This window comes from Struthio camelus, chromosome 9 (genome assembly GCF_040807025.1).
Source record: "Struthio camelus isolate bStrCam1 chromosome 9, bStrCam1.hap1, whole genome shotgun sequence".
Classification (NCBI taxonomy): domain Eukaryota; kingdom Metazoa; phylum Chordata; class Aves; order Struthioniformes; family Struthionidae; genus Struthio; species Struthio camelus.
In genome coordinates this window covers 31,563,475-31,589,903 of record NC_090950.1, presented here as the reverse complement: position 1 = coordinate 31,589,903, position 26,429 = coordinate 31,563,475, and the positions used below count along the sequence as shown (strand labels likewise).

Below are 26,429 nucleotides of genomic sequence, written 5' to 3'. Positions count from 1 at the left end.
CGCGGGCAGACGGCGATGGCGGCGGAGGAGAAGGAGGAGGAGCGGGCGCTGCTGGGCCCCGGCGGCGGCTCCGGCTCCGGCTCCCCCCCGGGGGGGCCCCGCGGCCTGGCTGCCGCCTGCGACCCGCGGCGCCTGCCGCACCGCCTCCTGGTGCTCGCCCTCATGTGCTTCCTGGGCTTCGGTGCGTGGCGGGGGGGGCGAGGGGCGGCGGGCGGCCCGGGGCAGGGCCCTGAGGCGCCCCCTGAGGCGTCGCCTTCTCCTCGCAGGCAGCTACTTCTGCTACGACAACCCGGCGGCCCTGCAGACGCAGGTGCAGGCGGTGAGTAGCCCCTTCCCAGGCAGCCGGAGAGCGGGCTCGGCGCTAAGAGTCATAGCGCCTCTCTAGGGTGCTTGTCCCTCCGTTGCCTTTCGCCCTGTTATTATTATTATTCCTTTCTCCCTCCTTTATGCAGGACATGAAGGTGAACACAGCCCAGTTCATGGCGCTCTATGCCTGGTATTCCTGGCCCAACGTGATTCTCTGTTTCTTTGGAGGCTTCCTGATAGACAGAGTGTTTGGGATACGGTAAGCGTGCGTCGTTCGTGTCGAATGGGCAAAGAGTTAAGGGCTGCGTGAGATGTAACGGCCCTTGTCCTCTAAAGGGCCGTGAGGCTCTTAGAGATGTGTGATATGTCTCTGCTGGTGGCAGGTTGCTGTGGTGTTATGCCAGAGTAGTAACTCTCACCTCATTTCTTTAAAGCTCTAAGCAAAAATATATAGTTCTGTAGCAAATACTTCTAAAACAGGGTTAGATAAAGATTGCTTCGATGCCTTAAGCTTCTTAAAGGTAACCTTGTTTGTTTAATGATGTGAGCTTTGAAAAACTTTATGCACGTTGAAGGGCAGTTAGAATAGTCAGGTTATTCTAGTAAGCACCTGTAAATACTTATGTTTGTTCTTAAGTGGGTTGCAGCTCTTTGAATGTGAGGCTTTAGGTGTTTTGTTAATAAGATACAATCCACTTCTCTAATTAAACTGTAGGTTAATGGCTCATGGTGATTAAAAATCACAGCAAGAGTGACTCTTTTCTGCTAGATTGCAGACCTAATGGAACAAAAAGAATAGGATACGTTTTTTTTTTTTTAATGGAGTGAAACCTGAGCATAGACCTAAAATATAGGGAGGATGTAGCACAGTCTGAAATTCTGTTCCCCCCCCCCCAATAATTGCTTGTTAAGACTACCAAAATTGCTCCCTTGCAATGTCCAAACTAGCACTCTTTTGCGCAAAAAAAAAAAAAAAATTCTGAGGCCTAGTATGATGGTTTTCAATTAAGTCTTTTCAAACAGAGCTAATACCTAGTGTTGTGCCAGCTGTAAAGAAAAGGGAACCTCAGTCCTTGAAACTTTACTTTTCATACCACAAGGTTGTGACGAGTGGGCCAGTGCTATTTGCGTTCTTCAAAAATAATGTCGGGCTCACAGAACTCCATCCTTCCAATTAACCTAACCTTGAAAAAATCATAAGGGTAAGAGGTCTTCTCAGGACATCCCTGTAACCCTCGTAACTTCAGTGGTGTTGCATAGCTATAACTAACAGCAGAATTTAGAGATGTTGTAGACATTAATGAATAATATGTATTGTTTTACTGTGTAGAGTGAACCACTTTCAGCTGTGATATAAGCAGATAAAAAAACTCCTTGGGTCAGTGGAACCGCACCAGCTTTAATAACTGTCTAGCTCAGTCTGGATGTTAGGCTAGCTTTCTTGAATGCAATATTTCAAAAGGCTAGGCACTGGTACTGAGAAGGATCATCATATTAAGTCCAAGTTGTGACTCAGCAAGTCCAACACATCATAATTATTATGCAGGTTTTCAAAACAATTTTTTTCAAGTAATGTAGAAATTTCCACTGGTATAAATGGGCTTTCTTCCTTTCCTAGCTTCAATAAATTATTGCCAGTCTGTACCATTTATTTCTAATGAAGCTGTGGAGCTGTGGCATTTGTTACAGAGAACGTTTATTGCATATCAGCCTCCCTTTTATTCCTTGCTGTGGATCTAATACTGTGTTATATAGGGGAAAAGAAAGTCTGGTTATGCATTAAGCTATTCTTTCTTTTTTACAGGTTGGGCACAATTATATTTAGTATCTTTGTCTGTGTTGGGCAGGTAAGTGCAAATGAGAGGCTGAAGGATGATATCTGTTTGAAGCAGGAAAAAAACACAGGTGGGAAGAAGCAGGTGAAGAGAACTGAAAAGGGAATTGAAATCCTGACCTGGGCAACTTTTCTCCCCATTATGTGCCTATAAATGTTATTTAAATAAAGTAAAACCCTTCATTAGCATAGAAGTAACAAGGTCACGTTTCAAGAACTTCTTGGTGGATGCCTAACTACGCAAGGATGTCTTTTTCTGAGATAGTCATGTAGGTTTTTATACTACCTGCCTTGTATACTTACTGGATTTTCTGGAAGTCGCTAACATCCAGCCTGTAAACTTGTCTCAATTATCTGCTTCTATTTTCATGTAATATAGGAATTTAGTCTTTATCCAGCTCAGGTACCTGTGGTAGACTTGATTGTATCTGTGTACCTGTACTGGTGCTCCTGTGGTGGAGATTCAGGCTGATGAATAGAGATGCTATATTTTCCATCCTTGATCGTTTGGACATCGCCGGGCTCAGAGGAGGTGCTGGGAACCGAGGACCGGCGCAGTCCAGCCAGGGCACGCTGCTCACCAGAGAGCCTAAGGGGCGGACAGAGCAACTGCGTTCACTTATCAGAAAACTAGTAATTGAAGTGGGTCACGCAGTAGCGTGCTCCTCTGTCCTGCTCTATCTTCTTGCCACCCTTAAGTCCCAGTTGAACTTCATGCTCTAACGTTGTGGCGGCTTTTCCTTTCCCTCTTCCCGGAGCTTTACCTCTTCAGCTTCTTTTGTAACTTCAAGGGAAGAGAGTGCAGAGGACCTTGAATGATAAATGAGTAAATAAGAGCGATGAAGGAAGCAAATGTGTTCTAGCTCTGATGTGAAACTGTTCTGTAGATGTGTTTGAGCGGGGTATGAAGGTAAGGGAAAGGCATGACTGAGCATCTGAAGAGATTTTTCTGATTGCAATTTCGGGGTAGGAGGCTGGGTTGGATATTGTGTAGCCAGCTGGGATGATACATAGGGTAGAGGGAGCTAAGGATAAAGGCAAGGAGCAGGAAGCAGATGTGAAATGTTTCTTCAGGTCTAGCGGGGGGGGGGGGGGAAAGCATTTCATCTGTTTTGAGACTGTTCTAGCGCAATCTGTACTTCATGTATTTCTCATATGCATGTCTTGCAGGTGATTTTTGCTTTGGGAGCACTGTTTAATGCTTTTTGGCTGATGGAAGCAGGCAGATTTGTGTTTGGGTAAGTCTAGATGACTATAGTAAGTGTTCTCTGATGTAAGGACCAGCTTTCTGTCCTAGAAGACTGCTCACGTGTTTGTACTTTCAGAGACAAAACAGTTAGATATTGAAGCATCTTTTAAGTTGAGATATGCAAAAGGCTTCAGTTGCATTCCTCCAGTCTAATGTTAGAAAGCAATTAGATATGGCAGGTTTTCCAAACTGGAAAAAAAAAATCACTATCTACTGAATTCAGAAAATATGAAACTGCCCAAATAAACACTTGATGTTCAGTAAGCTGACTAAAAGTATATTACTCCTCCTTTTCTGTGCTTTTTTTTTTGTTTTTTTTTTTTGCTTTCCCAAGTAAAGTGAATTCCTAGAAACTACAAATACAGTAGGGCTGCTGCAGTGGCAAAGATGATATTTTTCCTGGCATTTTCTTTCTTGTAAAGTTGTGAAAGTGCCACAGTATGCAAGTGTTAGAAAATCTGACTGACTACATTACATGCCTTTGTTAGCTCTTGATTCTAGACAAGATGCATGCTTTTGATTTCATTGGGATCAGGAGCTATACTACTTGGTTCTCTAATCTCTTACATATGCAAAAGAGAAATGAATCTGCTGCCCGTCCATTCAATTTCTGTAAATGACCAAAGGCGATTGTAATCCATTCCTAGATAAGCAGGTATCTTTAGCAGTCTATCCTGTCACTCTTAATTATGTGTAAGACAGTGCAATTATTATTTGAACCAGGTCTTCAGTGAGATTTCTGCTGCATTACATATATGCACCAGGTTTACCTGTATATGCAGAAATTACTCTGAAATAATGTCATCTCGTTATTGCCAGCAAGTGGACTGTTTTCTTATTGCTTCGTGTGTCACAGTTAACATGTTTTGGTTTTGTTTCTCCTTTTTCTAGAATAGGTGGAGAGTCCTTAGCAGTGGCACAAAACACCTATGCAGTCAGTTGGTTTAAAGGCAAGGAGTTAAATCTTGTGTTTGGATTACAGCTAAGCATGGCCAGAATTGTAAGTTGAAAACTGTACAGCTCTGATTCTTAAGATTTCTGGTGTTGAGCTTGGCTTAGCAGTGAGACAGGTGGAAAGCAGCCTTTCTAAGGCTCATTAGGAAGTTCTCTGGGGAAAAATGGGTTTAAATGTGAAGTCTGATAGGTACCCAAGGAAACTGGTTAATAAAGTTTCTTAAAAGCCCATCAAATTGCAGCAGGGGTGTTGTAATTAGCACAGATTGCTAGGTGGGACATTCACAGCACTGCATTTCCTCAAAGGGTGATGCTTGGTGTATTGTAAGCGTTGGTTTGCCTGAGGGTAGCTTGTGGCCTTGAGACTTAAGTGGAGGCTCTGATGAGTGAGCTGAGACAGCTGCTTTAAGAAATTACCGTCCTTATCTGTTACTGCTGTGCTTTTGTAAGAAGGGGGTGGTGGTGGTGGTTTTGTTTTTGATGGGTTTTGTCCCTTTTGCCAGTTGTGATGGGAACTGCATGACTGCATTTAGCTGTGTCATTTCAGTTTGATATACTCAAACTGCTGATGGAGGTGGTTTTACACTAACATACCAGGCTGTGAATTGCGAGAGCTGAGGCATGCATTTGCTTTTATGGGACCTTGCTGAGCAGCCTTGTAACACTTAAACCACTGCGGGTGTTTACCTCAGTAAAAGTGAATTAGCTGGTTGCTACTTGGTCTGAGCTGAGATTCAGGCTGTTGCTGCTTAGATTGCCTCAATCACCCCAGCTGAGCCAAGGTTAGCTGCCTGTGTCGTTAGCCTCAGGATTGCAGCTGTGGGTTGTTTCGGTAGAAGAGAAGAATGTGCTGCTGCTTGATACTTATCAGGTGGGAGTCCTGTTTGCTTTAACATGCAATATTAAACTTGCTATTGTTGTAAGGATTAACTCTTTACAAACACTGATCAAAACAGCAGGGAATAACTTTATCATTGTTGCTGGTGTTTTTATGTTCTGTGTAGTGTCTTACCTGATATGTATTTTAATGCTTTTCAATAGGCAGTCTGCCTAATGTTCCTTTTGAATTCATATAATCGTGAAATACATCATCCTTCACACAAGTTTGTTCTGCCTAGGGGAGCACAGTGAACATGAATATCATGGGATGGATATACTCTAGAGTTCGAGATCTTCTGGGGTATACTGGTCACAGTACTCTTGGGTTAACTCTCATGATAGGTTAGTAATGTTTTTGAATTGCTGTCACACAAAGTATTTTGGGTTTTGTTATGAACAGCATGCATACACGTTAATGACTTGCCATCTAGAATGCAAGAAATTGTGAGTATTTGGGGTTGGGAAGAAGAACTCGGACACTGTATCAATGCTTAATGTTATGCTTGTGTGCTATCAGTGTACACAGTGTAAGGTTATTGTATCTGATAATGCTGTGTGGTTTCTGCGGTTGTCAAGTTCAAGTTTGTATCTTATGGAGTTAAAACACTTTACCTATGTTGAGTAAACATACTTGGCAGTATGACATGGTCAAGTCTGTTAATTTTTCTGAAGGACCTCATGTCAAAACTTTTGTGCAGTTATGTCTAACGTGGGAAAATGACATTTCAACTCCCTTTGGATTAGTGCCCCTTCTTTCAGATCATGTGTATTAAGGCACTGGTGTTTGTAACAAAGGCTCAGCTTTGTTTCTCTTATTACAAGGTACAGACAAGGAGTTCAGCTGTGCTGGGTAGCATTAATATTTTGGAATAAACAGTAATTATGTGTTTGTACTCAATTTCAAGGCAGATCTCAGACCTGAAGGAGACAGTAGGTTTAAATGTTTATGGTTCTTTGAGTTGTACAGCTATTGAGTCTTACGCCTGTGACAAACTGGGGTTAGTAAGCTGACTGAATTTGCATTAGAGATATCAAGATATAACGTGTTTAAAAAGCAGTTTACTTATTGGAACATCAAGTAAGCATGTCACATTGCCTTCGTGCAGGTGGCGTAACGTGTCTCTTTTCCCTGGCTTGTGCGTTGATCCTTGCTTATCTGGACAAGAGAGCAGAGAAGCTCCTTTGTAAAGAGCAAGGAAAAACCGGTGAGTGGTATGGATAGTAAGGCTAACTATATTTTGGGCTGTGTTCTTTTATTCTGGATCAGACCCTTCCGGTTGATAACACTGTACAGATTCCCATGTTACATAGTTCAATGGATGCTGCTTAACACCTTGATTTCACAGTCATAGCTTTAATCATAACTTAGTTATTCAGTTCTAGATCAGTAGGAAGTTTTATAGTTTTAAGCCTGGTTTACAGACAGATGTGTTGTCATCTGCTTTATATATTACATTGAAAACTAGCATGTGGAAAGCAGCACAGACCAAGTTGGTGTGACTTGTGAGGCTGTCACCAGTACTGTTTTGTTGGAGTCAGTCTCGTTTCCTTTAATAGGTGTACAAAAATATGCAGCTCTTCTCAATGTGTGGTGTTTTGAGTTTTCTGTGTGGAAATAGTAAGACCAATTAAAAATGAACTAAACTTGAGAACCAAATAGGACCACATAACTTGAGGCTTCAGATAGGTTTTTGCACTAGCTGATCAAACACTTCCTTGAGAAAGCTGTTTATATTTAATTCTGCTGCATAAGACTTTCAGAGATTTTGGAGAACTTGTTTTAAAATGGTCACTCCCGCGTTAAGCCAGATATACAAGTTTGTTCTTGACGTTGGCGCTGTAGACTTAGGCCTTGTATGTTCTTAACTGACTCTCGCTATGTAAACTTTATACGAGAGTATAGATAAGGAGCAGGATTATATGCTTTAGTAGTGACTGTTCATCAACCTAATACTTGTTCAGTGTGAATGGATTTGATTTGTTTATGCTGACTGAAACACTTCATATTGTCTCTTACCCAATCCAGGTGAAGTGATTAAGCTAACTGATGTGAAGGACTTCTCTTTGTCCTTGTGGCTCATATTCGTAATCTGTGTCTGTTATTATGCAGCTGTCTTTCCTTTCATTGGACTTGGAAAGTAAGTATCTCTGGCTTAAATGCGGCTATTCCCCTTGAATCTGGCCAGGGTTTAACCAGTTGTAGTTTCCCTAAAGAGGGGAGAGGTGTTGGCTAATATATGAGAACTCCAGGTGGTTACAGATACAGAACAATTTGTCTCCTAGCAGGTCTGTGCTGTAGTTTGTCGTTTTTTCTGTGGCACTGCCCGGAATATTTGTGATACAAGTAGTCATAAATATTATGGTTTCCTTGTTTGCTGAGCTTTATGGGAAATAACATTGCTTAGCATAGGCTGAATAGACAGAACTCTAAAGCATAATACACGTTCCGTGTCTTGATTAAAACTTAGTGCAGATCTAAAACATGGCATAAGTTCTGGTGCAGAAAGCTATGGATAGCTGCCATGCAGAATTTCTTCTGTACTCCTACACTATTGACTGAGTATGAGGTGGGGGTTTAAATGAACATAGTTACAGCTTTGGACTGAAATTCTCTTACTGATTTTTTTTTTTAAATATATATCAAGTTTCAACTTGAAGCATTTATATGTAGACTTTTCTTATGAATCTCAATCAAATGCGTTTTGAATGTTCTTGGAATTAGAAACAGCTCTCTTAAGCTCAGTGCATATTGAGTGAGAAGGAAAAGTTTGAACTTGCTGACTGTAAGACTTCTCCAGGCTAATGGAGATGCCTGGTTTTTGCTTGTGTGTGCATTCCAGAAGTTCTCAGTTTGGTCTCATACAGTGTTTTTGTTGCTAATGTCTTATTCAAAGGACAACTAGTGTGTAACCCAGTAATGGCTTCCCTAAAACATGATTCGAACAGTCCTTGGGGGGAAAAAACACTTTGTATGGCCTAAGAATAAGCTCCTCAATGTTTTACAAATGAGGATCTGTTATAGAGAAGTAGCAAATGTCAGTCAAAGCTATATTCAAGCCCTCTGTAAACTAATTCTCCGGGGTTTACTTAATCTAGCTTAAAACTTTTCTTTTGCTTCATACAAATGTGAATTGTTCTAAACTGGTGGGTTTTTTTATTCTTAGGGTTTTCTTCATTGAGAAATTCAAATTCTCATCTCAAGAAGCAAGTGCAATTAACAGGTATTTTGCAGTTGGTTTAACAAGTAAATGTGCTACTGTGTTTTTAGAGGCTTATGTACCTGAGCTCTGGAAGTTTGGGGAGACTTCTGGGATCTACTGTTGGAGGTGGTTTGCATTTAGGTGGCCTGAGAAGTAACTGGGAGGTGCTGGTATATAAGTTAAAAATAAGTCTTAGGTCTTCGTGTTGAAGAAGCAGAAGGGAGAAGTTGTGCCTCAAGGGTATCTTGGTATCTGGTGATTCCCTTCAGACGCAGTTTAATAGCAACACTAAATGAACTAAACTTTCCTTGTTTGAGGACAAATTTGTGATATGGCAAAATATAAAACATCTGATCCAAAGATTCCAAGAACTTTAAATGTGTCAGTCTTTCCTTATTGGATATTGAATGTTTTTATGTCCTCAGGCCTCTGAGGCATTTTGAGTTCTGGAGAGTTCTTGTTTGTCTTGGTTTTTGGGTTTTGTTTGTTTTAGCCAGACTTTACCAGCAGCAGGGGAATTTGACATCTCATATAGTGGTGCTTGTATCTTGGAAAACCTAAAGCTGTCTGTGACTATGTAGTGTTCAGTTCTCTTATTTTTACTCTTTTGCAGTATTGTATATATCATATCGGCACCCATGTCCCCTGTCTTTGGACTCCTGGTGGATAAACTTGGAAAGAATATCGTCTGGGTTTTATGTGCTGTAGTAACTACACTTGCTTCTCACATCATGCTGGCTTTTACGTTCTGGAACCCCTGGATAGCAATGGTAACTGATTTCTCATAAGAGACTGTTATAGCTCAATATGATAAAATAAGGAACTGAGTTGATGAATCATTCTGCAAATGTTGCCTCCATCTTCTGTTTAGTTAGTCCTCAGAAGCTATTTGGGTGTTCCTGACTAATACATAAAGCAAAGTGTGCCTAATGCAGGCTAAACTATCATGAGCTGTCTGTGACCTGAAGATAACACTTCAGCTTTTGGTATTTCTTGGTGGCAGTAAATGTGTGCGTGGCTTTTGGAGTGGAATAGATTGCTCACATGCTGCTCTCTGTGGCAGTGATTCTATAATTGTTCAGTGCAAAAAAGCTGTTCAGCTTCCCAGGAAACCTGGGCTTAGATGTGGCAACTCCTTGCCTGCTCAGGGAAGACCTTAATTCCACCACCACCTCTGCAGTTAGATGGTGATCTGTTTCAGAGATCTGCCTCAAGTTTCTTGGAGTTTCTCAGCACAGTAATCTAGTAATACTTACTGTGAAAAGTGCTCACTTTTCTCCTAAAACTTGTTCTCGTGATGTAGTTCTGAAGTTTATTAGTATCATTAAGTTGCCTCTCATGTGCTCTATCAGATAGTGGTAAACTTTAAGAAAAACCTTTGTTCATTTCCCCTTCCCAGGGGAAATTGCCTGAGAAATGGCTTTGGAACTTGGGTTTATGGGTTTAAATCCAGTGCTCAGCATGTATGAGGGTTAAAAATGGGCTCTTTGTTCTTCAGTTTGTTTCCTGTAGGATTCAGCACTAGTAATTTTCCTCTGGACCTTAATGTCAGGCTCTAAAATCTGTGTCAGCATCCAAGTTGGGTGGAATGGCTATTATATAAAGAGTAGATGCAAACTGTTTCCTCCTTTTGAGGCCCATTATCTAGGCTGTAGTTTCTGGGTCACTTTGCTTTTGGATGTTGGAATGGATGGGCAGAAATACTTTTACTGGTTCAAAGGTGTTTTTAGGATTTCTGTAGAATATGGCTTTTGTGGTATATGATCCTTAATTGCAAGAGTTCTTGGCTGTAGTAGAAATCTGTGTGTTCTTCCCCCCGCCCCAGTTGAGAGTTTTTTAGAAGCTTGTTAACTTTTATGATGGGACCAAATTCATCTAGCTCTGGTTTGAGGTGACAGGTTGTTTTGTTGAAATGATTTTCTTCATGTTATGACTTCAGATGAGCCAAGCTGGGAAAAGTTGCCTTTCTTTCTAAATGCGTATGTTTACTTAGTGTATAAAGTTTTTTGCAATACCCTTTCCACTCATTTTTTTTGAATGGGGGGATATGTTCCTTTATTAAAACTTTACACAAAAATGCATCATATGTAGTACCTGTTTACCTGTTCTGATTTGTTTCACCAGTGTTTACTAGGAGTGGCTTACTCGCTGCTTGCCTGTGCCCTGTGGCCCATGGTGGCCTTTGTAGTTCCAGAACATCAGCTGGGAACTGCTTATGGCTTGTAAGTACCTGTACCTGTCTCCTTATGCTGTAGAATCACTGAATTTCAAGCAGTTCTGGTAAATTAATGTTTAATAATTTCCTCAGAGTTCAGTCTAACAGGAAGCCTCATGTAGTTTCAGCATGTATGTGTGGTAGAGCATGTGGTTGTGGTACAAGCACAGAAACGTCTGCAAATATGTGGAGCCCTGAGTGTAGTTGCATAACGTTTCGGAAGAGGTTAACTTCATTGTTTATTCAATGCCACTAATGTTTTTTTTATTTAAAAAAAAATAGTAATTTCTACACAGTGGTAATTCTTTGTTCTTGTGTTAGTATGCAGTCTATCCAGAACCTGGGCCTGGCGATTATTGCTATAGCAGCTGGTATGATACTGGACACAAGAGGATATCTGTTTCTTGAAGTGTTCTTCAGTGCTTGCGTTTGCTGTAAGTAGCAAAAACATTGAGAGTGGACTCTGTGCATTCAGACTTTAAGCTTTTCTTTTAACACTTCCTGTAAAATAGTAGTAACTACTCTTTAATGTGTATTTGAGTAGAGATTTCGGCTCGGGCAATGTTGAGAGTAACTCAGGCTAATGACGTGTTTTGTGTTTTTTGAAGAGATGTAAGTAGTCTGAGCATTGAAAAAAATGAGTGAGTAAAAGGATAGCTAAATGATACTTACAAAGGCTATGTTTATATGATGGCTTTTATTAGTATAAATACAACTAAAACAACCTTTCCTGAGTTACCGTACTACTGGAAAGCGCAGTGGAATCTTCAAAAAAGATCCAGTGATTCTGGCAAAAATCTGCCTTCTGTTAGAATGATCATGAAAAATCTTGGTTATTGCTGTACTGTATGTTAAAGCTGTTCTTATGTCATCGTTTTGCATTTATTGTCAACTCTGATTGTTTCTTTGTTTTTTTTAGTATCTCTAATAGCTGTAGTCATGCTGTATTTTGTGAATCACCTAACAGGTAAATAAGTGTTTTCACCTTCTCCTGATATATCATAATTCTTAAAGCTATCAAGTTGAACAGATTACGGTTGGTGTTGAGCAGCCTTGTGTCAGATGCTATAGCTCATGGATTTGGTAACAGCAGCATCTATTGGGTGAGAATGGTCCTCATAATTGCTTTTTCCTAGACACGCTAGTGTGAACCTTACTGTGATGTTAAATCTGTTCAGCAGGGCGTGCAATACCTATCCTTTCAGCTAACTCGAACGAACACCTAGGACATTCTACAAACACCTTCAAATTGCTCTTTCTAAGCTGCTTAGCAAACTTGACTATATATGTATCTGCAAATATAAAACTTAATTCCGTAGGTTTTCCTTCAAATAGCTGCACTCTTAATTCATCTCAACTGCTCTTTCACATCATATTATTCACTTGAGCTACAGTGGTGAAACTGAGCGCTGGGAAATGCTTGTTACGCTTAGTTCACTTGCTGATAATGTGTGATTGTGCCAGCAAAAGAGGTGCTAGGATTTTGATCTGCTTCTATTTCTTTCAAACCATGAAGCTTGCACCATTTCTATTGTCTAAAAGCAACCTCCAGCCTGGAAAAGAGATCTGCTTGGTGGGTCTGTGGCAGAACTTCTTATTTAACTTCAGCCTGTCATCTTTGCTTGGTTCTTGAATCTCTTACCTCTGCAGTTTTTGCTTCTTGAAATTAGTGGTTGCATGCCCTGAATTCCTAATATACCAACACATAAGCATTTTAATTTGGGTGCCAAAGAAGGCTTTCTAGCTCTGTTTTATGGGCTTTCTCCAAATTGTTGCTCATGCCTGAATGCACACTTACAGGTGTTACTGCTCCTAATCTGTTCCTGCTTTGCTGTGCTGTTAAAATGACATTGTCTTTTTAGCAGCTACAGTATCTTGGAAACTTATTCTGGATATCATGGGTGGGAAGCAGTAACTACTGAAAGATCTAGAGGGGGATATAAATTTGTTTCTTTCAAAGTTGCTTCCCCTCTTTCCACTTTTATGGGGTAATATGGTGAGCTGGAGATAAACTACCGTTATGCAATAGAAAACTGGATCAGGCTTGAGACCTTGGCTTGATCCTCGATTTGACTTGCTTGTATGACTGCAAATGTGTTGCTTTTTCTCTCTACATCGGTTTCTGCTTTTGTAAAATTACTCCACTTATCTCTTTGGCAAAGTTCTTTGAGAATTTCCTTAACAAAGTATGATATCAAAGATATACTTTAAAAAGATCAATTTCTAGAGTTTCAAAGCGTGTATTACTTCTGTTGCAGGAGGTGATCTTAACTGGTCTGCGAAGAAAAGGGAAAAACTGCAAAAAGTAGCTGCAACTGAGTAAGTATAAAGAACAACCAAGAACGGTGTCCTTATGAAAGATTTAACCTGAAGTAATTAAGTGGACTAACTTTCTGAAGAGTCATATTTAAAAACTATTATCTCTCTCAAAAAGAAACTACACCCCAGTTACATCCCCTTCTGTTTCAGCTTGATCATCTTGCTATCTTATTTAGAAGTCTTAATTTAACTTCTTGTCTTTGAAAGCTGACTTGAGTCTAAATTTCAGTGCTAATGTGACACTCAGAATTAGTCAGATTTTGCATAAATGTTGTTGACTTCAGTGAAAAGCTTCCATTTTAAAAAGAAAATGGGGTGGGTGATTCCAATAAAGTAGAGTTCTTTAGTAGAATAAAGTAGAATTCAACTTCTATAAAGTTCCAATAAAGTAGATTAGTTCCAATAAAGTAGAATCCACTTCCTTTAAAAGGAATTTGAACACTTGAAGGTCGAGAGCAGAAATTCATAAAATGAGCCAATTCCAGCAGTTAATCCACTTAATCAAATCTTAGTCTGCAGGGGACTTGAATGTCTTGCTTTTCTCTGTACAGAAAATGAGGACAGAGACGTTCTTCAGAATAATAATTTAAAAATCCACTTCAAAACATTGGTGACATGTTAAAAGTCCATTGTTGTGCACTCTCCAAACAGTTGGAGCCGAGTGCTGGGTTTCTTTGCTTTTTAAGAATGTTGTTAAATCAAACATGGAAGATGCTAGTCATCTGCCATTGGTTTGCCCCCGGTGCTCCATGATACTGGCTTTATCCCCTCTGCAGAGCAGAAAACTCGCTTGCTTTTTTGTTTTGTTTTGCTATCCGAGAATGCTAAACGAGGGACTTGGCTCACAGTGGGTATGGAATACCTTACAAAGGGTCAAGTTGACACTAGGTTAATCTCATAACTTTCAGAACAGTTACCTTGTCTGGGAGGAAGAGAAGGAAAGAGGGGGGGGAAAAAAAGTGCATTGAATCTAAAATCCATTAAGAGATGTCATCTTAAAGGCAAAAAACCCCAACCTGTTCACCAGCTGCTCCACTACCTACTTAAGTGACTAGTTCGAGGACATAATGTAAAGTCTGCCCACGGCGCTGATTTTGGGCAGCTTAGTTGAATCAGTTTGTCTTCGTGACCTTGTCCAAGAGGCGGCTTCTGGTAGTCTCAGTGCCTAAAAATGATGTTACCTCTTCCTAGTTTTCCTGAATGCGCTAAGGATTTAAAACATGCTGATTGGAGAATGTAAAAGCAATGAAACAAAATCTTGTTAAATGTATTTATTTCATTGTATTTAAAGCAGAAGTGTAAGTTGATCCTTATGGGTGGAGCAAGTGTAAGAAATCCTAGGATCTACTCTTTTAATTGAACTTATTTCTCTGAGATTATGATTGAGAACTGCTGGAAGGGGTACAGCATGTGCCTACCCAGTAAGCACTTCCTGACTTTTTCTAGCCTTTGTTCAATATTTGTAACGTGAAAGCAGAGTTTCATGTTAACTTGAGTTAGAGCTTTCAAGATGACATCTTTTTCGAAAAATGAAGCATATTTGGTTGTGTGGGGTTTTCTTTTTGGGGCGGGGGGAGCTTTGTAATGTCATGTCAGGCTAATCTGTAGAACTGGAACTGCTTGTATGTGAACAACGTGCAATGTTTTTCTTTTGGTATGCTTTCTGTTCTGACCTAATTCAGCTCAGCAAGTCTTCAAATGTTGAACTTTGCCTGTAATGTTGCTGGAATTATTTACTTTTTTAATAGGTAACTAAAATTCATCTGCAGCTACTGTGCATCTTGCTGCTCTTAAGTTCATTCCAAGTAGTTACTTTGCTAACGTGACACCTTTTATAAATGGACTTTATGGACTTCTCTAGAACTAGACTGTATAACTGTCCTTATGATGCTTAGCTTAGTGGGGAGGGGGCCAAAAAAACCTGTCAAAGTTTTGCCTAGTGGTGCGTGCTGGGATGAGACATTGTTTGGATTCTTGTCCTGATTTATGGGGCTGTTGTGCCTCCCTTGAGGGAGGAAGGCAACTAAAACCTTGCTAGTCCTAGAGGGTATGCCAGCTTCGTTCTGTTGAGTGTAATCCTTGAGCCAACAGATCACAGCCATTTTTTAATAAAAACGCAACCAAAAACCACCTTGTATGCAGGAGTGAAGAAATTCTATGTCCAAATAGAGCTGCTCTTTTTTCATCTACCTGGCCCATGTGGGGGGTGTGTGTAACACTTTCGGTATTTAACTGAGGATGACTTTGTTTTAGGGTATGCTATGGGATGTAGTTCCCTAGAGCATTACTTCTAGTAATTCTCATTACAATGTTTTTTGCAGAAAAGAAATTTGAATAGCAAATATCATCCAGAAGTGGGGAGCATTTGATCAGCAACATGTCAACTTGAAGAATTATGGTGTTACTTAGTTTGGTTAACTGTGGACGGTAGTTCTTTGGAAAAGACACTAACATGCTGAGGATTTTACAGTAAATGGCTAAATGTCATGCTTTGTAACCAATTTTAATTAAATGCCAGATCTGTTTCTTTTAATATTTGCACAAGACTGGGTTTATAACCTTTTACACTGTGTTTAAGCTCTGTCACTGGAGAGGGTAATCTGTCACCTGAAGCAAACATCGTTGTCTTAAAATAAAGTCTAAAGCGTCATCTTTATATGGCACTCAATGTTACTTTGGTGGGAGTAGAGATTTTCTAATATAACAGCGTTTTATGTACTTGGAAGGTCATTGCCTTCCAGAACTTAGAAACGGGTCACTGTTACTGCCTTTGTCACTACCTTAATGCAAAGCAGTGTCTTAAATGTGTCAGGGGTTCTTTCAGTCTACTTTCTCTTTAAGACTTGGTGGAAAAAATGAGTGACAGCTGTCTGGTCAAATATTGACTCTTTTATAGAAGATTGCTATTGACTCTGAAGACTGCTGAGCAGTCTTATTTCTACTTTTGGCAATTACTACTTTTTGTAATATAATCTTCAGATATTTTAAGGAACGAAAACTTGTTTAGTAAAGGGATAGTATGAATGTTGTTATAAGAACTGAACATGTTGTAATCTCTGAAAACCAAATGAAGATTTCTTTCTACTGAAGTATTACAGCCTAAATAAAAGGAAACTGCAGAAAATAGCCTCTCTCTTTCTTTATACCAAAGTAGTATAATCTAGACACATCTTTAGTCTTTGAATCTGACATTGAGTATTCATCTATAAACATTAGAAGCTTTTTTAGTTATTAGAAATAAAACTACCATACCCAAGATAGTTGTTGCACTCTTCGGTGCAAGTCTCTTAAACCAATTTTCTTTTCCAGAGCAGAAGAACAAGAGAGACTCAGACGCCAAAATGAAGATGACTTGGCTAAATTACAGCCAAAAGCTGATGACTTTAGTTTAAGGAATAGATACCTCTCCAAACTAGGCACTCAGGTATTAGTAACAAAGTAGAGTTTTTAATAACTAAGAATAGAGCAGTAAGATGTTAATGTTGAAAACTCAATTTCTTGTTTCACATAGCCAAGAAACTGGCCTCTGAGTAAAATGCTAAATGTATCCTTGTTCTCGGAGATGAAGTCTTGCCCATGGTAACTAAAAACCTAATGAGAAAAAAGGAAACGAATTAATGGCTGACAGACAAAATGATGAGTTGAGGAGTGGACTTATTAAGGTGCATGACTCTTTCCAATTTTATTTTTGCAGCTACCAGATAATTATTCTTCCTACTTATCGACAATGGCACATAGAAGCATGTTGAAATAGCATCTTGTCCCACTTGCAAATGCAGAAGTAATTGAAGTTCCTGTACACAAAACTCTGTTTCTGGTACTGAGAACTAATACAGCGAAAGCAGAGTGATGCATCACACTTCTGCAACTGTAGATCCTATTTTTAAAATACTCGGCTTAAACTCCTCTCTTCCCCCTGGGTAAATAACAAAGATATCCATGAAGAATCATCTGGCTCTTTATGTGAACCCAGGAGCTACATGTTACACCATACTGTCTAAAATAGCTAAGACTTGACCTCTTCTTACTACACAACAATGTCTGAAATATGAAAGCCTTGCTATGGTAATCAGCTTGCTGTGAAATGAGTCTTGATGTGGACGTGAAGTTATTGAGATTCTTAAGCTGGACAACTTTGTTACCAAGTTGCAGATGGTCTGTTTCATTTTTTTAATAGAAAAAGGTGGGAGAATAAGTTTGTTTTATTATGATCAAAACAAATATTTTGGAGGAAACCAGTTTATGATTTTAATGTTCCTATTTAAAAAGTGCTGGCCCTGGAATTTAGTATTGGATCGTAGCCTTGGCTGTAAACTCATGTGAGTCCTGATTAATGTGAAAATTGGTAAATCTTTAAAAGATTGTGACTGCCAACTATGGAAAGGTTGTATGAAGAACTGAAGTTCTGCATTCAGTGGAAAAACGTTTAACTTCATGAAGTGCTTTTGCATAACTTCCGTGGAAGGCTTGTTCCTGAGTAGAACTAGGTCCTAGCAGCTCCTGTGGAGTCCCACATTTTTTTTCTTTTTTAAACTATACAGGCCTGATTATGGAATCAGACACTTTGATTTTTTCTGTAAAAGGCAGGAGCATCTGGCTTTGAGCACTAGTTGCACCAAAGGAAAAGCTGCTGTACAAGCAGAGGCTGCAGTGTACAGTAGTGAGTGAGCTTGTCTCTGCTCACTTCAGGAGTCCTTGCATGCCACCAAATGCTTAAGAGCTGCTGATTGGCCTTTGACCAACTGCTTGAACACAGAGGAAGACAGCAGTTTATTACAATAAAAATGTCACCTTATAGCTATGTAGTATTTGCTTACAGTAATTTGAGGAGACCTTCTGGAACTCATGTTTTTATAGTTTTTTATATTTTTTCAATGGAGATTGCTTTCATGTTGTATCATCTTCCTGAAAGACTAAGCCAGGACTATTCTGTTGGTGATAATCCTATGTTCTGAAGAATGATCTAGGAGAATAAAATAGCAGATTCTGAGCTTTGTGCTAACTGCTGAAGGGGAGTACCTTGAGCTGTGATGACTTACTGGTGCTTTCTGTGCTACCTTTGAGAACCAAACACTGTCACCAGTGAGAATGAACGATGCAAAACTGCTTAATTTGCTTCTAGACTTGTGAGTTCTGGGTGTGTGTTTGTTTGTTTTTTAAATAAAAACTTCAAATGGATGCTGGCACCTGTATTTTTCTTATCTCACTGCTTGTAACCTGTGGTTGCGTTTGGGAGTAGTTGAGAGTTTTGGTTTTTTTAAACGAGCATGACTTCTGCTTTCCCCTGAGAAATATTTAGAAGGAGTTTCTGGGGAAGTGTATCTTTGAGGATCCAGAGGAGAAGTTTCCCCTGCTTACATCAGTTGCGGGTTGATGCATCCTCTTGAGGAAGGAAGGAATTCGTTTTTCTTGTTCCTCTACTCTTCCTCATCTCACTCCCCTGCCTGCTCTCGTTACTCATAGATCTGTCTTTGCTTCTCCAGCACAGATGTGTTAGGGTTATAGATAACTATTCCACTGCTACCTGTAGATTGATATTTCTTGTGTGATATGACAATTGCTATGAACTCGGTGTCTTGTTGAAAGTTTATTTTCAGTTCCGAATTTCTCTGTACTCTTAAGCAACTTGCTGAAGTGCAGTGGTTGACTTCTGTGCAGGTATAATTTCCTGTGTCAGCCAAACGCCCTAGCCTTTCCTTTCTGAGTGTTTTCAGCCCAGAGGTTTCCTTTACCTTGCTTTTTCATTTCTGGAAAAAGCAGGACATGGTGCGTGGAAGCTGTCTGGCTTTTGTTGCCTCATCCTCTGTTCCTCTAGCAGATTTCTGGCAGAGTGGAGCCTTCTGCTTTCTGCTGCCAGCCCTTTTTCTTCCGGCCTGGTGTAGAAGTGCTCACTGCAGTATATGTACTTCAGGCTTTTGGCATATAGTTTCCGGATTTAGACTTTTGTGGTGGTGGGGGGAATCTAGTTGTGGTTGTTGTGAGAGGGATAAGGCCAACAGCTACGCGAATGAGCGGGTTACCTGCCTTGGCCAGGGCAGGGGTTGCCTGAGCACGTGCTGCTGGAGTGTAATTTGGCAGTATCTGCGCAAGTCCTGTTTACAATGGATTTGGAATGGCTCAGGTTGAAAGCTGCTTATCTTTGTAGAGTGCCTTTCTGTTTCCAAAGCTCCTCTTTAATGTCTGTTCCCCCTGCTGGTGCTAGAGGCTGGTGGTATGATGCGACTTGCATGACCTTTAACAAGGAAGGAGGTTGCGGGCTGGGCTCCGTTTCTGGGCTATAAGGCTCTGACTGGGTTAGTGGTAAAGAAATAACATGTGGCAGACAGCTTAGGCTACGCTTTAGGTGCAGTAAATACGGTAGTAAATAGTAGCTCAGCAGCGTATTTTATTAACATCTCTGGAAGGATATCAGAGAGAGGTGTAATTTGGGAAGAAGATAAATGGTGTTATCCATCTCTTGTCTGTTACTCGTGCTGCTCACACTGGGTGCCTTGAGGAGTGGGGTACGCCCCAGGGTGGTTCAGAGTGGTTCCTTTCCTTTTTTCTTTTTTTATTTCTCGTTTTAACAGGTCTTTTGCTCATCACTGGACTTTTCGATAGACTTTCTCATTCTTGTTTCAAAAATTAGTTGTTATTCCAATGAGTATCTTACCACCGTAGCTACTGTTTTACTGCTGCTCTTGCTGTGCAGATGGTCAAGCAAAGTAACAAGGCAGAGCTGTTCAAATGAGCTGCGTCTCTGAGTAACGTGAACATCTATATTAATATGTTTTGCTGTGTTTTGTTGGATGGGGCGGATGTGCATTGGCGTGAAGGGGAAGCCAGTTAGCCCTGGACTTATGTGCACGTGGTGTGCTATATTATGTGCAGACCTCTAAAAGGAAATGTTTAAAACAGAAATGTTTTCCAAATACTTAGACTTCCCATGCATTTAAATCATGAAATAACACTTTCAAATATTCAGTAATGGAATAGCTGTCTTGAAGACACTGCAGTGCTTCACGTCTCATGATGTTCTCCGAGTAAGTAAATGTGCTTGCAGATTTGGGTTTTTTTGATAAATACTGGTCACTAAGCACAGCATAGCGAAAGTACTTGTACTGTAAAGATAGTGTTCTTATGAATAAGCTTTCCATTCTGCAGGACCTGGGAAATCTTTAACCATAACAGTTCATAGTATTGAAATCTTCATCCTGAACCTCCCAGAGTGCCTGTCTTTGGCCCCTGACAAAGACACCAGGAATGATTTTGTTTGCCCATTCCTGCGAAGGGCTATACTGAAATCGGCTTGCCTGGCCTGCTGCTCAGCTGTCAGGTATGGTGGATAGCGGTAGTTACCAAGCCCACCTGCATTTGGGTGAACATATTGGAAATCCAAGCTGCTCTGTCTCATTGCCTGGCCTCTGTTAAATGTTAGAGAAAGAAACAGAAGCTGCCTTGGCTGTCTCAGTGGCTTAATCTGGATTGTCTAGTTCAGTTTGCCCGTGTTACTGCGAGTGCAACAGCTGTGCTCAGGTGGAGAAGAGGGCAAATGCAGTTCTGCCCAGAACTCTTCTGAAAGTGCTCTGGAACGCTTGAAGATAAACATATGGTTTTTTGGTTTTTGTTTGTTTGTTTTTTGCTTTTGTATGTTTCTTCTCAGGGGTATCCTATAACTGCTTTTCTGCTTTTTTTTTTTTTTTTTTTTTTTTTTTATTCTGATGCTCTTGGAGTTGTGGTCAGTCAGAGTTCCAGCTAGATCGTTTGTTGTTAGTCTCAAAAGGAAACTCCTCTCACTCTTGTAGTGTTTTCTAGGTCTTGTATAGCTGGCAGCTCCTGCTGTTTTATCTTGCTCCCTCTCGGAAGAATTGCTTCTTCCGTTTAGTATGAGTGAAAGGGGTGTCACATAGCCATTGTGTGCAGGGATGGGTCTACAGCTCCCTCTAGCTCAAATTTGGGGGTTAGAAGTGTTGTTGCTGTTGGAAAGCGCTAACCACAAGTTGTGTTTCTGTTATGGTACCTGCTAAGGTCCTTGATCTGGTTCTCGTGTGTTAAGTTTTGTACCAGTAGTCAAAGCTTGTTCCTATCGCATAATGCCCACAGCATTTAAGCAAAGTGCGGTGGGGCTTTGGCATGGGTGAGGAGGAAACTGGAACCCTGCCGTTCCTGTGAATGCTTCTTGGCTGAGCTGGTTATCTTCTTGAGCTGCCTTTGTGAAGAGAGCTGAAGCTTTCTGAACCAGACCCTTACTGCAGTGGTGCTTGTATGTGCTGTAGGTTGTGGCAGCTTATGGTGCCACATAGGTAGGTTGAGAGGGGATCATATGAACAATGTTCATGTTTCTAAGTGTCTTAGGATAGGCAAACCCGAACTACTTGGCTAGTGAACTGCCCAGAAGTATTGGCTCCTGCTGCTGTTATGATTTGCAGGACAGCTAAGCTGTGTCTGAAGATGCCTGGGAGAATAACTTCAGTTGTTACATTTTCTGGAACGTGATATGTAAGGCAAAGACCTCTTTTCGTAGCGCATTTAGGGCTGTTCGTCCTGATTAGCAGCAGTAAGGTAGCTCCTTTCAGTTAAGATGCTGATGTGACAGACCCAGCTAAGGAAATAAAGGGGGTGAAAGCAATTGTCATCCTTGAGTTAGCTTTTTAAAGAACACTCATAGCATTTTAAAAGTTTGGTACTGAACTAATGACTGTAGGTGACTGCTTACCTCTGTGATGGTGCATCTTCCTTGGTTGTTCACCATCATTTGTGTTCACGGTCCTCTTTATAGTTAGAAGCAGTAGATGTATCTTTTGGAAAGGGTGCATTTCAGCTTTATTTATTATTCACAGGAAATTATTCAGGAAATTATGGCAACTTGTCCATTATTCCTTCATAAATATATTTCCTTTTGTTCTTCCCCAAACTTGTCCTCACCGAAGTTTGTCTTAGCTAGGGAAATTGCAGTTACACAGTATCCCTTTCATTGAGCAGGTGAGTTGTATGGCTCTTCTCCAAGTCATATACTCTGTAAAGTGGAACCAGTCTGCAGTGTCGTAAAGTTAGCGGGGATCTCTTTCTTGAGGATTTGCTTTCTCAGCACGGGGGAAGCTGTCTTTGGGCATCTGTCCCCTTTGCATTCCCAGCAGGCCTAGCAAGAGGGTCTGTCTTGTGCAGTCTCAGCTCCAAAATGAGCCTGGCTCTGTTGGTTTGACCAGAAAGAAAGTAGAGGAGGGGGTTGACACAACTATTCAGGCTCACCAGAGGCCTCCAGATCTTGTAGAATAAGCTCCAGCGTTGAAAAAGTTGGCAGTCAGTTACCCGGTACACCCGGATGAAGAGGTAAATGGTCCGGGTGATATGGAAGGGAAGTAAGCAGACAGCAAAAAGCCCACACACCAGGAGAATGGTTCGAATTGACTTGGCTCGGGCAGTGCTTCCAGTGGGGTTGGTGTCTCCAGTTGCCTGGATCAGGCTTTTGATCATCAAGCAATAGCAGACTAAAATGATGAGAAAAGGAAAGAGGAAGCCAGATGCCGTTAAAGCCATGCCATAGGGGTAGTAGCTGTGGAGGTTCTCGGGGCTTGTCATGTCATAGCAGACGGTGTGGTTGTTGATGACGCCAGTGCGAGCATAGATGAAGGTGGGCAAGAGCTGTAGGAACACCAGAGCCCAGGATGCCGCTGTGCCAACGGCAGCCAGGCGCCGGGTCCGATAGGGCAGCGAGCGAATCGGGTAGCAAACGCCTAGGAAGCGGTGGACGCTGATGCAAGTCAGCAGCAGGATGCTGCCGTACAGGTTGGCATAGAACAAGAAGCGTACCAGCTTGCAGAGCAGCTCTCCGAAAGGCCACGTGTCTTGCAGGATGTAGTTGATAATGAGCAAGGGCAAAGAGCAGAGGTACAGCAGGTCTGCTATGGCCAGGTTCACCAGGTAGACGGTGGTGCAGGTCCACTCCTTTGCACGGCAGCAGCTGAGCCACAGCATTGCCCCATTGAGGAGCAGCCCCAGCACGAAGACAGAGCTGTAAGTAAGGGGGAGCAGGATATATTTATAGTTTTCCACGAGAGGGCACGGTGCTTTGCCTGCGGTGCCATTCTCCATTTCTGTCGCCTCTCCGTCGCTGGGTGCAGCCTTAGGCACCATAAGCTGCTTTTCTGTTGCTTTAAAGCCTGGTTCTCTCCCTGCCCAAAATAGAAACAGGAACAGCCGACAGTCATTTGTCACTTGTGGTCCTTGCCTCTTGGCACCTCAAAGAAAGCCGTTAAAATCCTAATTAAAGCATGTAAAAATCTCTGAGGAGATGAAACTGCAATGGAAATGGTGCATGTCACTGTTAGGACTTGAATTCAACCCAAGCAGCAACTGCTGCAAAACTTGGGGCCGTGCCCTTGGACACCACGACTGTATTGCAAGGACGATTAATGATACTTGCTGCAGAGCCAGGCTCTGCCCCATGCTGAAATTACTTTGACCTTCAATGCGAGTTGAAGATCAGCCTACAGCACCTGTGACTCGGGCTGTGTTTAATCGCTGGCCCGCTGGGATGTCATGCGGGAGGGCGGCTCCCTTCCTGCGGGAGTCCCTGCTGCTCTGTGCCCCAAACTGCTGATGTCTGGCCCAGGCCTAGGAGCGCCACGGTGACACTGGTATGGGATGGCAAGATTTGCGGGTTTTTTACTTTCTAGCCTTCTCTTAGTCCTGTTTAGAAAATATGAATATAATTTGTATAAATTCAATTTTTTAAGTGGGTACCCAATACCTCTCCTGAATCTCGCAACAAAGCGAGGGAAGCGAGAGGTGTGTGCCAAGAGGCGCCCCGTCCTGAAGAGGACTGGGATGGAACCAGACCTCGCCGTGGCTTCGCGTCTCTGTTCCTCGTTTGGGTGAGAGGCTGGTCGTCTCTGGGTGGTCGCCTGAGCCGAAATCGCGGAAGTGTTTTCTCATGGCAGTAGTGATCGCGTGCGTGCGTCGTGCTGGCATTTCTGCCCCCTCCGCGTGCTGGCTTTGTGGCCAGCCCCTGTGAGCTCCCCTGCCTGCCGGAGAGCCCGTCCAGGGCTTGTTTGCCAAGCAGCACGTCCTGGGTCATTAAATCCCTCTCACGTGGCCACGTTGCCTGCAGTGACTCTTAACTGCCTCGTCTGCCCCTTGGTCTCCTCTCTTCCTCTGTCTCTTTGTCCTTAGACCGTAAACCCCTCCAGGAGAGGACTCCCTTGAGTGTGGAGAAGGGGTTTAGCCAATAGGAGGTAGAGACATAGTACAACATCTGATCGACTGTCTTGTCAGCCAGTACCGACATGGTAGCTCCCAACTAAAGGCACTCGCTGGCAAGTGACGTTGCCTTATTTGCTTTAAAAATGGGTATAGCTCTTGTGCTGCTGCTCAGCAGGGTGCCAGGTGCCTGGCTGGGGGTGGGGGGATGCACCGGCAATCAGTAATGTACTGCTTGGCTTTTGCGTTGTGTACCAATTTCTTCATCACCTGGTTTATTTAATTTGCGCAGCAGACGTTCACTCTGGTGTCTTTCAGTGTTTTGACCCTCTGAGGAGCTGTTTTGCCGGATGGGGATGCAGAGTCCTTGGTGTTAACGGGGAGTAAGTGCAGAGAGCCGTTGCAGGCTGCGGGTGGGGTTTGATCCCAGTCCCAGCCTAGGTGAGGTTGCTCTGGACAAGTAGATTTTATCAGGATAGAAGGTGTGGGAAGCGCAGTTTATTCTAACAAATGCTCATGTACTCTATGATTAACTTGTCACTAGAGGTCAGTACTCTCACATTAATATACAGGAAATGTTTTCTGTATTAGGACAGAAAGGGTCTTATTTCAAGGCTGCAATTGCCATCATTCGTTTCTGCCACTTGCTCGCATGTTTTCAGAGGCTTCTTTCTGAAGACAAATATTAACACCAACAACGTTCAGTAGAAGGTAGTTGCTTTTGTCTCTTGTCACGCAGATGAAAATGGTGGGGTAATAAAGAGACTAAATATACTTTGTTTCGACTCCCTTAGCCAATCTTTGTTTTAAAGGAGTGAAAATGCAAATCAAGTGGTTGCTTCCAGGAGCTGTTGTTGAATGTTCCCAATGTGGTCCTAACGTTTTCCAATAAAGAACGTGTAGATGATGATAATGTTGTTTATACTGTTCCTCTCCACTTACAGGTTTCCAAAGTGCAGACACCCAGAGAGCTGAGAGCTCGCTAGGCCTGGTCCCAGGTTGTGACACTGCTGCTCAGGCTGATGGAAATCTAGCTGAGCATCTGTAAGCTTTCAGGAAAATCTAGGTGGCCAGAACTAACCAAATTATCTATTTGCAGACATAGCTGAATACATCCTGTACCCTGAACTGAACCTGAACGCTTGTCTCAGACCTGCTTCAGCTATAACTCTGCATCTTTGCAGCAAAGCAGAAACATGATTTTCTTCCACTAGAAAGGTGAGTTATGCTTCGTGCACAGGCATACACAATACTCTGCAGTACTGGCACGCTCATGACCTTCCCAGCCCCCTGAGGCTGGTGCAGCTTGGAGCCGTGACTCCAGTACAATTGACTTGGGTTCTGTTTTTCAAGCAGTGCCTATTCCTCATAGCTCTGGGTAGGCTGGAGATGGTCGCTGACTCAGATCCAGCCCAGGGCAGTAATAACCAAAGCTGCTGCTGTTGTCACAGCTGTGTGACAAATGACATAATACAAATGCAGCGACCATCGCGATGGTTCTATGGTGTCTTCGGTGGTTCTGCAGGCAAACAACAGTCCTGGTTCACGAAGTGGGTCTGGCGGCAACGTGGTCTCCCTCGCTGTACCAGAGCTGCTGACTGGCAGTGTTGGCACCCTCAGCAGAAAGCCTTTCCGACCCCAATCTGACGTGTTTTGTGAAGCCTGAAGTTGCATAAAATGTTGTAGGTTTAAGCCTCTAGCTGAGGTGATCCATGCCCTGTCATCTTTTTATATATGTATATATATAAGAAAATAAAAGTTGTTTGTGTATATATCAAAGTTTATGTATATATTTAAAATAGGCATATGTGTGTGTACATATATATATCTCTATATATAGATATAGAGCAAAGTTATTTAAAACAGAAATAAAGAATAAAGATTTCTATGACGATATTTCCATGTATTCCCTGACTAGCATAGGCGTTTTGGTGCACTCTCCAAAACAAACAGCTCCAAAAAACCTGTTGTGCTCTGAACTGGGAGTTTCTCCCTTGGTTCGTGTGCTCACTGGGGAGTACTGCCTAGGAAGGATGGACTCGCTAATGCCTCTCCTGCTGTCCCAGGTGTCTGTTTTGGTCAGGGGTTTCCTGGTGCAAAGCAGCCCGCGAGCCCAGGCCGCGTCAGTGGTGTGCTCCACAGGCATCTGCATGAGTGCTGCAAGAGCAGGGTAAGCTCTCGGGGTTGTGCAAGCACCTCACTTGCTGCAGGTTTCTACCTGCAGCTTCCATGTTTTCTGTATATTCTTTTAGCTTGGCTGAAGTTTTGCAGCAGCAGCTTGTCCAGCAGCGTTAA

At 42.0% G+C, this 26,429-nt stretch overlaps 2 protein-coding genes across 4 annotated transcripts; one reads left to right on the top strand and one right to left on the bottom strand.

Annotated features, from left to right (window-relative positions):
- MFSD1 (major facilitator superfamily domain containing 1) lies at positions 1-25,830 on the top strand. 3 transcript variants are annotated; one of them, XR_011142764.1, is made up of 17 exons: positions 1-181; positions 267-319; positions 453-565; positions 2,111-2,153; positions 3,311-3,378; positions 4,281-4,389; positions 5,462-5,564; positions 6,329-6,427; positions 7,249-7,360; positions 8,387-8,443; positions 9,036-9,192; positions 10,547-10,644; positions 10,959-11,071; positions 11,557-11,604; positions 12,896-12,956; positions 25,234-25,352; positions 25,660-25,830. XR_011142764.1 is itself a non-coding variant. In XM_068953888.1 (17 exons), exons 1-17 carry the CDS (start codon positions 16-18, stop codon positions 16,708-16,710), a joined length of 1,575 nt encoding a protein of 524 aa, XP_068809989.1. In that variant the 5' UTR covers positions 1-15; the 3' UTR covers positions 16,711-18,134. The 3 variants fall into 3 exon arrangements, 2 of the variants coding, with proteins under 2 accessions (XP_068809989.1, XP_068809990.1); XM_068953888.1 differs by lacking the exons at positions 25,234-25,352; positions 25,660-25,830 and adding exons at positions 16,266-16,380; positions 16,651-18,134; XM_068953889.1 differs by lacking the exons at positions 25,234-25,352; positions 25,660-25,830 and adding an exon at positions 15,278-16,080.
- LOC104140014 (P2Y purinoceptor 3-like) lies at positions 20,711-25,224 on the bottom strand. The gene has a single exon (XM_009668517.2). It carries the CDS (start codon positions 23,067-23,069, stop codon positions 22,020-22,022), a length of 1,050 nt encoding a protein of 349 aa, XP_009666812.2. The 5' UTR covers positions 23,070-25,224; the 3' UTR covers positions 20,711-22,019.
- Positions 25,831-26,429: the final 599 nt, after the last annotated feature.

What these genes read in the sequence shown, in the direction of transcription:
- MFSD1 (XM_068953888.1), top strand. Translation starts at nt 16, where the DNA reads ATGGCGGCGGAGGAGAAGGAGGAGGAGCGGGCGCTGCTGGGCCCCGGC. An exon ending in AGCTAAGCATGGCCAGAATT is followed by an intron (nt 4,390 to 5,461) that starts GTAAGTTGAAAA and finishes TGTTCTGCCTAG; the next exon opens with GGGAGCACAGTGAACATGAA. An exon ending in CCTTTCATTGGACTTGGAAA is followed by an intron (nt 7,361 to 8,386) that starts GTAAGTATCTCT and finishes TTTTATTCTTAG; the next exon opens with GGTTTTCTTCATTGAGAAAT.
- LOC104140014 (XM_009668517.2), bottom strand. Translation starts at nt 23,069, where the DNA reads ATGGTGCCTAAGGCTGCACCCAGCGACGGAGAGGCGACAGAAATGGAG.